Raw genomic sequence first — 13693 nt, 5'->3', positions numbered from 1 at the left:
GGATAGATAGATAAAAAGTAGATGAAAAGGTACCTGGGACGCGTATGGGAGAGAAGCCTGCATGGTCTTTCTGAGGAGGGGGTAATTTCTTCCACATGAAACTCAAGTCATCTTTAGGATTTTTGTCAGATCTCGTCTCTTCGTCTTCTCTGCCTTTTGGATCAACAGAGGAAGAAGAAGGAGAGAGAAAAGTGTCAGCCATAGAAGAAGAAGAAGAAGAGGCAAGTGTCGAGTATGCAGTAGGAAGAGCAACCTCATCATTGATAAGATGAAAAGCAAGACATGCAACTTTCCTCTCTAGCACGGGAGCTTCATTCCAGTCAATCAAACGAGAAGAAGTAGAAGAAGAAGAATTAGACGGAGAAGAAGAGGAAGAAGAGCTTCTATTTCTCTCGAGGACTTCTTCATGTACATTTTCCTCATCGTTGTTGACAATAAGGACCTTGGCTGTTTCTTCATGTTCTCTCACTTCATGTGTATCTTCTCTCACCTTCTTCTTGTGACTAGGAGCAGTTGTCGACTCGGCCTCACTCTCCTTCCTCTCCCTGTCCTTCTCTTCGCCGCGTCGCATCTCTTCTTTCTTTTCTTTCTCTTCTTTCGCTTTCTGCATATCAGGAGACAGTAGTCTATCAAAAGAAGAAGAAGAAGAGAAATCTTCTTTCGTATCTTCCTCGTCATGTTCTATAAGCCATCTCTGCATCTTCCAAGAAGTATGAATGATATACCTGAACTTACTACATAGAGATCGAAGAGTCTTCGGGCCTAGATAGCAGTCAAGTAAAGACTGAGGGCGATACCCAAGCTCTCTTCTTATCTCTCTGTCTTTTCTTAAGGTTTCCCCTGCGACAAACACTTCCTCCGGTGCCGCACAATCGACGGAGAGAAGGAGAGAAGAAGATTTATTCTTCGATATCTCAAGTTTACCGATGCTACTGCTCGTCTTTGTATCGATACCATTCTCTCCAGAGAGCTCGTGTTCTTCTTTTCTTCTTCTCTTCCCTCCTGAGGGGGTCTCGACTGCGGGGTCCTTATCAAGACGAGGTGTATGTACACCACCCCCCTTATCACTATCACTCACTGCAGAAGAAGAAGAAGAAATTGTCAGAGGAACAGCGGCATGGAGGACTTCAGGGAGATGTTTGTGTAAAGTTGGTCGTGTGAAGTATTGGAAATCACGTAGGTCATCCAGACCTCCTACAGCATCTTGGTGATCGTGTGAAAGAAAGACGGCATCTAAAGAAGGAATCTTCACGACAGAAGAATAGACAGAGAAACAAAGAGAGAGCCAGGAAACATTAAACAATGAAGGGCACATCTCCTCTTCTCGCAAGAAAAGACTCCTGATTCACACTCGATCTACTTCCTTGTGGTTCATATACATATGCATACAGGCATACATACCTATTCATACATACGCAGATACATATTCAGACCTACAGAGGCTTTGTACCTATCTGATGCATCCACGACACATGCTGAGTCACACTACTGTTCTCAAGTGCTCGACCGAGAGAAGGAATTATTCCATATGTATATGTACATACATATATATATACATATATATATATATATGTACGCGTATAGCATATATATATATATATATATAGGCAGTGCATATATATGTATGTATATATATGCAATATATATGACTGTAGATGGGAGGAGAGAGTGAGACCTTGATGTTGATGAGGGATACGTAGTGAAGGCTGTGCATGTGTGAGAAGGGGTTTGGTGAGTTGAGTTCCCTTACATTATGAAGAGGAAAGAAAGCTAGAGAAGCTTCTCTGAAGGTTTTCCCACAGTCAATAAGAATGTTCTTGCCGTTCAAGCGAAGGACTACAGAGACATTATTGCGATGATTCGCGTCTCTTGGGTTCTTCCAGCTCATAAAACATGAAACGCATGCAATCGTATGTTTATCTTCCTTTTTACAGTATCCGTAAGAAAACTGTTCTTCTTCAAGAGTCTTTTCTGTTGCAACTCCTTTTCCTCCTCCTCCTATTCTTTCCTCTCTTGTTTGAGAAGCTCCTTGGGAACGAGAATCCTTTCCCGTCATTCGATTCTCTTTCTGAGAATGTGGTGTGTGTGTAGTCGGTTGTTTCTTGATCTTTTCCAAGTTCGCTGCAGAGAGTTCATGAAGTGTATGTACACTCGGAAGTTCTTCGAAGGGGACATGAAGATAAGGATAGAAGGGATGTGAAGGAGACCCCATGGGCAGGACATGTCCCAGCTGAGGCAAAGCACATGAAACACCTGTCCCTAAGAACAAGAGACCGTCATTCTTACAAGAGAAAGAAGACGATGAAGAAGGAAAAGAGGAAGAAGAAGAAGAAGGAACTGTATGGTGACTAGGGCGGGAGTCTTTAGAGGGGTGGTTAAGGTCTTCAGTGTCATGGATAGAAGAGAATAGAGGGACAATAGGGAGAGGGAATGAAGAGGAGCAGGAAGAAGAAAGGTTCTCTGTTGAAGATGACATGTTTTTTGTCAAGAAAAGAGAAGGAAAGAGGAGCTTTTCAAATAGGTCGACTTGTTGCCGGGTGACTCTTTCAGGTCCAATCGATCAACTTAGTGAGGAAGACTTGTCAGGGAGATGTATCGACTCTAGCGAAGATCCAGGAAGCTTATCAACACAAATCCAGGATAGAGATATACATATAGAGAGATATAGACTCTCTCTTGTCTTGTCTATGTATTATGTTCTATCCAGCGAATAAAGATATGCTGGGCTTATAGATCGACGTCTACACCAAGACCACTCTTCGGTCTTCATCCCTCTCCTCGAGCCTACGAACTTACGTCTTCATCTTATACGTCACTATCTTACACGAGGAGACACACACAGATTCAGACATAGTATCTATCTACCTCTCTATCTATCTATCTCTCTACCTCTCTTGAATCAATGAACCTATCTTTAATCTGTCTGTCTATCTGATAACGCGTCTAATCGACTCAGCAGTATTACCGTGGAAGAACCAACGCCCTGAGAGAAGAAAGAGATGTGTAGCAGACGGGGCGCCCTATCATCTCGAAAGGAAGAGGAGACAAGGTGCTCGAGAGAAGATGAGAGACCAACTTCACTGGAGACCCTACTCATAGTGAGGGACTGGATAGATCTCTACACAGACTCTGTAGTTGTGTGATCTGCTCTGGTAAAAGATAAAACAAAGGAGGTGTTCCTTCAAAGTCAGACGGAGAACCCGGTCTTCGACACAGTGGACATTGATGTTTGCGCACTATCGTTTTGAAGAGAAGAATTGGCTACCCAACTTGGAAGAAGAACCAAAGGACTCTATCGCGTACAGAGGGAAGAAGTTCACAGAGAGACAACACGATAGAATAAACAAGCTGACAGAGGGGGACAAAAGATGCTCTCTTCGTTATCTTCTTCCAATGAGGCTCTCAAGAATCCTTTCGCGAGGTCTTTTCTTGACAAGAAGAAAGGAACTGGAAAAAACAAGAAGCAGAAGAGTGTTCCTGGAGCTGCAGATGAACAACTGGAGCTCTTCTGATCAGAAGCATGGGGAAAATTGGCTCGAGAGACAAAGAAATTCCTTCAAGAGGTGTGTAGTTTGTCTACCGATGACTGCGACTACCTAGTAAGGAGAGAAAGACGAGAACGAAATATGTCTGCCATGCATGCCAAGTGTCAAAAAGACGAGACAGAAGGAAAGATATAGACCAAAGGGGCCAATGAGAAGGTAAGGAAATCTGCAGAAGAAGTGGAAGACGGTCATGAAGAAAGCTACTACAAAAAGACAAGAAACGTGAGAAGAAGAATCTCTCGTTACCTCGCACACCGGCAAAAACTTTCGGAAGGACCGTCAGTGAGAGTGTCTTTCCTTTTCTTCTTTGTCTGGGAAGACTGAAGTTGTTAATGTTTGAGCAATTGACTCGCACGGAAAACAGATGAATAATACGGTTTTTTCTTCCTGTGCATGCACGGAGAACTTTCTCAGGTACCAAATGAAGACCAACAACGGAAGTGTAGCTCGTCGAAAGAAAAGGATGAGAGGGAGTAAGTATTTTGTCATGTTAAGAGTGTCGGAAGGAAAAAGCTCGCTTTTGTCAGTGATGATCAGTTGATTAGAAAGTGGAGAGCATTTCTCAAATAGATCGTTGTTTGTCACTTGAGTTGTAAAGGTACGAGAGAGATCTGTAGATAGATCAGTATCGAGTGAAGAGAGAGAGAGAGAAAGACTTCCGTTCACCTCGATTGATATCTCAGGTGGCTTCCGTAACGTCTCCCAGGTCCTCTTGTGTCAATCAGTCGACTGTATGATGACGACGTTTAGTGGAAGGAAACAACAGAAAAGCACAGCCAAGGAGATAGACTGACACTACCGTCATCATCCTTCCTTGAAGTCTAGAGCCTTCAAGTACGAGAAACTCCCCGGCGTATAGATATCTCCTCATCCTACCTAGGACTAGACGGGAGGTTATACTCCTTCCTTCATCTTGCAGGAGTCCGCACATATATATGCACAGCATATGCATAGGTGTATATGAAGGACACTATGACGGAGAAACTCCGTCGTGGCACTGATGGTTTTACCTGTTTGTGTCTATACACCTATATGTGGACCGCAGAAGGGCTTGAGAACGGTAGGGGCTCAAGGAGATCTACGTTACTCCATTTTTAGAAGGCCATGAGAAATAGCTCAGTCCCTTATGTCTAAATGGTGATCCAGCCCTAAGGAGACAGTCAACTAATACGCCCCCCGAGAAAACACTTGCTGTCTGAGACCGATGAAGTGGTAAATGACGGTTCGAGAGTCACTCTCTCATGCTCCGTTCCCTTGTATTCCTTGCCCCCTTTATTTTCCGTAGTCAGGAGGACTCATCTCTTCTGCCATGATGCCGTTATCTGTCAGTTCTACATGGGAAACTGAAGAAAGATATTTCTACACTTTGCCAGAGGTGATATTTGATGGAGAGATGCCGTCACTCTGTTCGCGGAACAGTACGAGCAATCACTGGCAAGTCTTGCACACTGAAAGAAGAGAGACGTCTGTGATTTCTCGTCTCCACGGCCGGCTATTCCGATAGGAGTGTTCATAAGGACTAAAGATATCTATCTGTACACACATTTTGCAGCATAATTGTACGACAGAAAGTAGATGATACTCGGACAATGCTGCACAGTCCAAGGACCCTTCTACATACTTGACTTTGATGGGAAACTCCAGGTTAGACAAGGATTCTTCCTGAGGCGCCCCACAAACACTCATTAGCTGGATACATGAACTTCCCGCTATCGGGTCTTGTGGTTGGTAGGATCTTTCCGGGGGGCCACTGCTTCGAGATACCTATACGTGTTTGTAGCGTCCGACTTTCCATCATGTTTCCAACGAGTCGAATGAAGCCCTCTCTGTTTCTTTTTTTCAGTGCTTACCATCTTACTAAAGCATCTATCATCATTCTTCTCGCCAGGCCCTAGTCCATCAGTATCTAGGTTTCTGTCTTCTCTTCTTTTTCCTACGTCTTAACGACCCAGTGACGGAGGGTGTTCAGGTGAGCTGGGGCAAACCACTGAACCGAAGAAAGAGAGAAAACGGCTAGCTTCCACCGGAAATATCATAGCAGTAACGTTCTCTTGTGACTGTACACAGTCTCTGTCCTCTCGTGTCTAGAAAAGCTTGCACGTCTACAGTTCTATCCCTTTTCGTCACTCCTCTGTCCGCTGCGGTGCTTTTCAAGCAAAGTCACAGAGCAAGCTGCGACTCGTGTGCTGCTCAGGCCAGAGAAGATCTGAGATCACTCTTCCTCAAGTTGTAATGAATCATTTATCACTGCTCGGCGGAAGCTCCCCAGAGCGGTGGGGCTAGCAGGGGACGTAGCCAAAGACAGTCTAAGCCAGCCGGACCAAATCTTCGACAAGACACCTATCCAACCCAGACGCTACCATTCCGAAGGTCCTAGCCAGATGGGAAGGGTGCGCTGGGGCCGTATCTTCGGGGAATCAGACTTTTTTGGAAAAGAGTCAAATTGAAAGAGGAAGACAACAAGTCCTTTTCCCTCCGTTTCTAGTCGCAGACAGCAGGTGAGCTCAAAATAGCTAATCCAGCAAGCTGATCTGAGCGAAGAACTCTGTGCAAACAGCCTATCGCGGTGTGCACGTAGCTTCCTGCTATTCACCAACAAGCGAGAACGTCATCGCCACCGGCAGATCGCAGATCACCTCAGCCGATATCCTTACCCTTTCATCTTTTTGTGTCGGAGAGACAAAACCGAACAAATGTTTGTCACAAGGTGATTTGTTTCTTCCGTGCAATAGATCATCATAGGCCGTTGGTTGCGAGGAATCTGCTAGCGCTGTCTCCGTAGTTCACGATATAGCTTGCTCCCTCGCGTTGCCTTCTGTGTAGCGAGGCGGCGATTCCTTAGCGGGATACTTCTGATTTATCTTTCGAAAGCTAGCTCGAAATCCACATAAGAGCAGCGAATTCATTCTCTTGAAATCTTAGTCCCTTTCTTGCTGCTGTCTTCCCCTTTTCTTTCTCCGTGTTTGCCATCACCCAATATTACACACCACTTGGACAAACTGCTAGTCCGTACACTCATCGAAGACCGCTATGTTGCCGATTGACATCTCACGGTCAGACAAGAGAAGCAAACGCAACCTTTTCCGTGTCCCGTCAGAAGAGATCTCCTCTATGTTGTCCTGTTTTTCATGAAGGCTTCTACAGGGACGTTCCTCTTGTTGGCGTTGAGACCATTTCTAGTTTTCTTTGCTTCTGCTAGAGGTTGTTATATCCACCAGGGGGTGAAAAAAGCGAGCGAGGGACGGAGGTGAGAAAGAGATACGGACGAAGAGTAGCACAGTGAATGCATCTACTCCTTCGGCTTGGAAAACTGCTTTCTTCCGGGCGTCTCGGCTTCAAGGACGGACGTCCTTTGATTTGGTTTTTCGAACTCAGGAATCTCCTTTTCTTGATCCCATGCCAGCTTCTGCCCCGTCACACGACAAAAGAAGAGGTTTCGATTTTCTTCTTTTCTGTCTTTTCCGCATGCGCACTGTTGGTGTCTACACAGCTCAAAAGGAGGACTTCAGCGCGTGCCGTTGAGCTAGTAGATATACTCGAGGATCTCCTTTTGACTTTCCTTTCGCTTTTCTGTCTGCTTCCTAGGTCCTTATGTTGTTTTCAACTTCCTTTCTACTGCTCTAGCCTCATCTTGTTTATCTTGCATCGTTTCCTTCCTTCTGTAAGATAGCGCCGCCGCATGATAACGCAGTAGAGATCGCAGCAACGAGCAGCACCCCCGGTGGTTGAGAAGAAGATCGCGGATTTCTTTTTCCTCATTCTCTCACCGATTGTTTTCAAGATTCTGGTTGTCTCCAGTGTCTGTCCGACACGTTTTCTTCTCCTCGGGTAACGACACGGAAAGAAAGAAAGAATCATGTCTGTCTTCGTTGTGTTAGAGCAGCAGTTCGCCACAGGAGATCGCATCTGCTGATAGCCTGCCTAGTAACCATCTCTTCTTTCTTTGCCAGGTTTTGCTGGTCTTCTCAGTCCTTCTCTTGCTCGGCAAGATGAGGTATAGAAAAATTTGTGTGGATCCCCTTTGACTTATGCCCTAGTATGAACAGAAATTGTTCTATAGGTATCCAAACAGGATGCGATTTCTCCATAGAAGAGATAGACGAGCGTGTTCTTTTCTTCGAGTATACAGATGTGTATCGATGCTGAGTGAGTTTTTCATACAATCCTTTATTCTATGTATGTCTTTTCTCTTGACGCCGCCTCTGCATTTGGTCCCATACCGGTCAACATCATTCTTTTCTTCGGTCGTATTTTCTTAGGGGAAGGCTTCCTCTTCATCTCAACAACTTTTTCATCTTGGAGTTTGTCTATATCGGTCTTGTTATTTCTTCTCTTGTGTTCTTCTTCTCTCCCTCTACTTCTCTTTCACGTCTAAATCGTTTTGTTTCCTTAACAACCCAGGAGCCAAGCAGATTCTCCTTCTCAGCGGGAGTCTTCTCTTCTTCTTTTTCTTCTTTCGCCTTTTTTTCCTCCCTCGCATCATTTCTTGGCGTCTTTTGCTTTTCCTTGGCCTTCTCCTAAGAGAGAGAGATCTATCACCCACACTGCACGTTCCTTTTTCCCCTCTCTCTCTCTCTCGAGAGGGATTCTTCCTTTTACAGACAGAGGTTCTCCTCAGACCAGACACCCTGGTCTACGTTTAGCGTCATCCTCTGAGAATCTTGTCGTCTCCTTTCCTTCATTGACCTCCCTCTTGTTCGTCTTGTCTATGAGGTCTCTAAATAATCTTCTCTCTATCACTCTTTTATCTTTCTTCTCGCCTATCAGCATTTCTCTTCTACCTTCACAAGCTCTTACCTTTCTCTCTTCGAAACCAGAGAACATCCCACAGACATCCTCCTCTTTCTTTCTTTCTATGAACTAACACGAACTCATCATCTTTCCTCTGTTGCAACATGTCGAGAATTGTCATGGTGGAATCTCGGGGAGAAGGAGGGACAACCACTTCGAGTACTAGTGGAAGTCTTATGAATTCTCGAAGCTGCGCGATTAATTGCTGTCCCGCAGGCATAGAAGGGATAGAGAGAACAGCAGGCTTTTGTATCGAATCGGGAGTCGGGGGGGGTGGAATAGGGGCGCGTCAAGGTGGTATCGGGGGGGGAGTGATAGGGAGATCAAAACAGGCGAAAAGAAAAGAAGAGAAATCACAGGAGTTCTTGAGGCATCCGCAGCAGTATCTTCATCTTCGGTATTCTTCAGGAGGAGGAGGAGGAGGAGAGGGGGAGGCTGAGACAAGAACGGGGATCGAAAGAGGTCATGAAGATATTGCGGATGGAGACGATGAACCGCGAGCTAAAAGTGCAGCTGTAGGTCTTCATTTGAACTCCTTGTTTTCTCGTAGCATGTCTATGTATCATCTATCTGTATATATATGTGTACATTCGTATGTATAGATACCCGTGGTATATCCGGCATCAACCCCTCTCTGTAATAAAGAGTTGCAGAGTCTTTGAGGGGCTCTTCCCTACTTTGACGATGGCTGGCAGTCGTCCTTCTTCTTCAAGTCTTTGGGAAACCCCACAAGTAGCAACTCCCACACGTATGTATGCACGCAATTCTGTCTCTCTGTATATCTATATCTATCTATCTAAATATATAGACACATATCTACATTTCTCTCTCTCTCTCTCTATATATATGCATATCTGTATATTTCTACGTACGAATGTATGTAGGTTGAGTTTTACCTGTCAGTTGACTGACCCCTCGTGGTCTAACTATCTTCATTGGGGAGTAGTAGTTACAGCAGAGGTGATGACTGCGTGAATATAGAGATCTGCTGTTGATTGAGAATCTCTTCTTTCCCTCTTCTCTCAGCTGTATGCTCAATACACACATGTTTATGAAGATGCAAATAGACGCTCTTTATCAAGCGTCTCTCTATATCTTCTTCTCTATGTCGGCAAACATAGAGAGGTGTACGCTCTTCTCCTCAGACGGGCACACAGATAGGCGTCGGTATGTATACACATCAATTTGGACTCAAGTCTAGTTGGTGAAAGAAGACCAAGAATTCTCTCTACTACACTGACTGATCTCACGAATGTGTAGATACGCATGCACCCCTTGGTCTTTTCAAATGCATGTGAAGAGAGTAAAGTAGACACGTACAGGGCGAAGGGAGCGCAGTCTCTCTTGCTCTCTCACTCTTAGCTTAGCTAAGGAACTCACCATTTCTATTGAACCTAGGATCTCTCACGTCGCGGGGTTTCTCTACATTATCTTGTCATCTTGAAGGCTTTTGTTGCCACTTCTTTCTTCTTCTTCTTTTTCCTTTTCTTCCATTTTTTTCTTTTCCTTTCGAATCGAAGTTTCCTTTCCCTGTAGATCGTAGTGCTGTTTCTCTTCCTCTTTTTCTCTTTCATCTCTTTCTTCCTCTCGTTCTTGATCTAAGCCTGATGAGAGCAATGTTTGACCTGTGTCACCCCTCCGTCCAGAATGCACAAGGTTTTCTTTCTTCAGCGAGATCTTCATTGGCTATGTCTTTTCTTTTCTTTTCTTTTCTTTTCTTCTTCGTGTTCTCCGATCTCTTCTTCCTTTACAGGCTGCAGCAATCCAAGCCCTCGTCATAGAGATGCGTGGGGCTTTAAGCAAGTTGATCGGGAGAAACCAGTTTCTAGAAGAAGAGAATCGTAGATTAAGATATGATCTTCGCCAAGAAAAAGAGAAGCTACAGAAGACTCATGAGGAGTTGAAAGTTTGTCGAGCGGAGGTTCATCGAGAACACCTACGAAGTGACTTTTATGTACAGGAATTCCAAGCGTTATGCTCGCAACTCAATTCGGCAGTCGAAGGATTTAATAAAGATCATGAAGAACTTGCCAAGATTTGCTCTTCTTCTGCTTCTTCTCCATCATTCACATCCGATTGCATGAAGGGGAAAGGCTTGAGAGAATTGCATGCGCTAGGACAACTCCTACGTGTGAAGCTAGCTATTGGGATGTATGGACACCTCAGTGCAGATAAAGAGAAAGCCTCCATTTTGAGACAGCAAGTCTCAGGAGGAGAAGAAGAGGAAAGTTCATTTGCAGGTCGGGAGAAGTGTAGAGGAGGTCAAGATTCTTCTTCTTTTTCTTCCTCTTCGAATAAACATCCATCGTTACATGGTCGTGATTCGAGAGCCCTTCAGGACGAGGAAGGACAGCATACCACATTGCCTAGGGGTGGGAGAGCTTCTGTGGATCAGAGGAAGAAGGAGAAGATCATCTCGGCATCAGAAAGAGGAGGTCGACAAACTTTCTATGATAGAGAACAAGAAGATGGAGAAGAAAAGGAAAGAAGAGAGAATGAAGTACAAGAAGAAAATGACGGGGATAGTAGAAGAGCCATGAGTCGTTCCTCCTCAACATACAGTGGAGATCGTATCTCATCGGGCTATGAAGAAAGAAGAAGAACTCAAGAAGGGTCCCCAGTTAATTGTATTGCGATACTTGCGAGGAAAAACGAACCGAACACGACACTGCTTGTCGAGTAAATAAATATCTACAGAAAAATACAAAAAGAAGACACAAAGAAAGATAGCAGACAACAAGCACACAGAAAGAAAGAAGTAAGAGAGAAAGAAAGACAGAACGAGGTAAGAAAAAAGATGATGTAGAGAGGTGTATGAGTAGCATGAAGTTGGAGTGTATGTACACGTGGCGGATGCGTTCACGACGATGGGGTAGGTGAGTGTACATACACCTGACGAACAACGGAAAGAGATCATATTTTCACGCGTTAGATAAAGGTCTAGAAAGAACTGAATGGAACGTTAAGAAGAAGAGAAAACAGACACCCCTTCCTTGCTTCCTTCTCGACTGCGATGTATCTTTGGGAGAGAACGAGGTTCTCTCCTTCGTCCTCTCTTCGTAAATAAACAAGCAGAACATCTCTCAAATAGTCTCCATCTTATGCGAGAAGCTCTCTCCCGGTGGGGCAGTGTAACTACACCTTGTTCCTATCCTGGACTGCGAGAGAAGTCTACAAGAGAAAGCACGCCTTTTCTTTCTCTTTCTTCTTCTTCTTCACTCGAACTCCTTCTCTTTCTTCTTTTCTGCTATCTTCTTTCTGTTCACCTTTTCACGCTTTTTCTTGTCTTTTCTTCTTCTCGACGCTCTTTCTCGTGTTTGTATCTGTCTATACAGCTGCTTCCTTGTGCATGTTTCTCCTCGAAAAGAGAGCTTGTCTTAGCTTATCTTACCGCTTGGCGATTTTCCTTCAATGAGAATAAACTCATCACGGGTGGGACTCCACCTAGCATCTTGGGCCACTTTCTTGCTTAGCTTTTTGACGAAACAATCGACATCTCCAGCTGCTGTGATGAGAGCATCGATGCTTGATAAACCTCGATGAAGAACAGAAGAAGAGGCACTGCTGTTGGCGCTAGGGACTCTTTTCTCTTTTTCATCTTGCTTTTCTTCTTTATTCTTATCATGAAACGAAGAAGACGAAGACGACGAAGAAGAAGAAGAGCTCTCCTCCTTATCACCGGAGGAAAGAAGAATAGAAGGGTGGCGACGTAATTCTTGCTGGATTCTCTCTAGCTGAGCTATACACTCATGAGGAGGTTCTCGACAGAAGTACCAGCAATCCCCGACACCTCCATAGTTCTCACCTAAGACACAAAGAAAAGAAGAAAAGGAGAGAGAAGAAACAAAGCGTTTATGAAGGATGGGGGGGATGGGAGAAAGAAAGAGAAGATGGGAGAAAAAAAAGGTCAGAAAAGGCGACCAATTTGACCAGTCTTTTTTCTCGCCTCTCCTTAGAACACACGCCGCCCAAGCGGAGGTGTTCGATGACCTTTCGTAGAGACCGAGAGAGAGAGAGAGATACATACACACATAGATTAAAGACAGATTGATAGATGAATAGAGAGATCAACGAGAGGCATGCAATGACGTGACCACTCAGCTGAATGAGCTGCCTGTATGTAACGATGAATATATCAAGATATACACGTATACATACCCCGTCATATAGCAACCGTCAATTCCACAGTGTGAATAGAGCCACAGTAGAACAGGTTGAGTGAGTGTATCTATGCATGTGTCTAACGGAAATGACGATGATGTTCTGAAGAGAGTCTTTATACAGCACCTTTGTCCCTAGAGATCTACCTCTATAAAGACATCATACCAGATGTTGTCCATATACATGGGCATGCATGTATGTAGGTAGACGCACAGACCAGAGGTGTCGAAAGAAGAAAGAAAGACAGACACAAGTTCTACTCACCTGAGTGAAACGGCAACACTAGCCTATGCCAAACAAGACAAGCCTACACCTAGTGTATAGATATTCTCTGCTACATACACCCCAGCATCTATGAATGAATAGAATATGTACATGGTTTGTATATATAAATATGCATATAGATGTCATACATATGTATATAGTATGTATATGTATAGGTATGTGTATGTGTACGATTGATGTGGGAGGAAATTTCACTGAATGAATGAGACACTCGATGGACCGTGAGTGACGTCTACTTTTCCTTAGTCTCTACTCGGTGGTGGCTCACAGCCGACAAGGCACCTGACATCGTCTCTCTCATCCCAGCAAGTAGACATCCTCCATGTCTACTATCTATCTAGCTAGCGATCTATCTACGGTGTCGCTTACCAGCAGCATCGACAGTAGTATTGGCCATAACAAGGAGGCCGACTCCAGAAGGACTCCATAGGAGGTCTGCTGAATCCGCGACAGATACAACCTGGCTGATAAGACACCGAATATAAGCCGAATTGTATTCTTGGAGATCTTTTTCTGAAGGTACGGCTTTTTGTATGAGACTTTCATCGAGGATATGAAAAGAGACATTCTTCTGTCCATCAACACCTCCTCCTCCTCCTTGATAAGCAGAAGTTTTCCCTCCATCTCCTTCGCCTGCTATACCGTCAGCATTACTTAACTTCCGACTGCTCGCTTGACTACCGCCGCTTCGAGAGGATGAAGATGATCCCTGCTGCTGTTTAACACTGCCATTATTATCTTTCCCGCCTCCTGGGGGGGCTACGGGGTTATCAGGTGTGTAAGCTTTGATCGCTTCTATACTTCTCTCTAGATTCAGATTTTGTTCTTGAAGTAATTGAACCGTCTTCATATAAGGATTAAGTGTCCATCCAAGATCGACCATTGAACTCGTCGTAGTTGAGTGGCGTGAG

At 44.5% G+C, this 13693-nt stretch overlaps 3 protein-coding genes across 3 annotated transcripts; 1 reads left to right on the top strand and 2 right to left on the bottom strand.

Moving 5' to 3' along the window:
- Window positions 1-37: 37 nt before the first annotated feature.
- CSUI_000535 (metallo-beta-lactamase domain protein) lies at window positions 38-3871 on the bottom strand (the record flags this gene model as incomplete). Its single annotated transcript, XM_068060769.1, has 2 exons — window positions 1751-3871; window positions 38-1246 (listed from the first exon to the last, which is right to left on the bottom strand). Coding segments are annotated over exons 1-2 (1935 nt in total), but the record flags the coding sequence as incomplete, so codon positions are not given.
- A 4569-nt stretch (window positions 3872-8440) lies between these two features.
- On the top strand, window positions 8441-11019 carry CSUI_000534 (uncharacterized protein; the record flags this gene model as incomplete). The annotated part of the gene is made up of 2 exons (XM_068060768.1): window positions 8441-8851; window positions 10090-11019. 2 exons carry the CDS (start codon window positions 8441-8443, stop codon window positions 11017-11019), a joined length of 1341 nt encoding a protein of 446 aa, XP_067927256.1.
- Window positions 10912-13680, bottom strand: CSUI_000533 (gyf domain-containing; the record flags this gene model as incomplete). The annotated part of the gene is made up of 3 exons (XM_068060767.1): window positions 13152-13680; window positions 11728-12141; window positions 10912-11027 (listed from the first exon to the last, which is right to left on the bottom strand). Exons 1-3 carry the CDS (start codon window positions 13663-13665, stop codon window positions 10912-10914), a joined length of 1044 nt encoding a protein of 347 aa, XP_067927255.1. The 5' UTR covers window positions 13666-13680.
- Window positions 13681-13693: the final 13 nt, after the last annotated feature.

The sequence above is a fragment of the Cystoisospora suis genome (genome assembly GCF_002600585.1).
Source record: "Cystoisospora suis strain Wien I chromosome Unknown contig_200, whole genome shotgun sequence".
NCBI classification, from domain to species: Eukaryota; Apicomplexa; class Conoidasida; order Eucoccidiorida; family Sarcocystidae; genus Cystoisospora; species Cystoisospora suis.
Note: the sequence above shows the minus strand (reverse complement) of the source record. Positions and strands in the feature narration are given on the sequence as shown.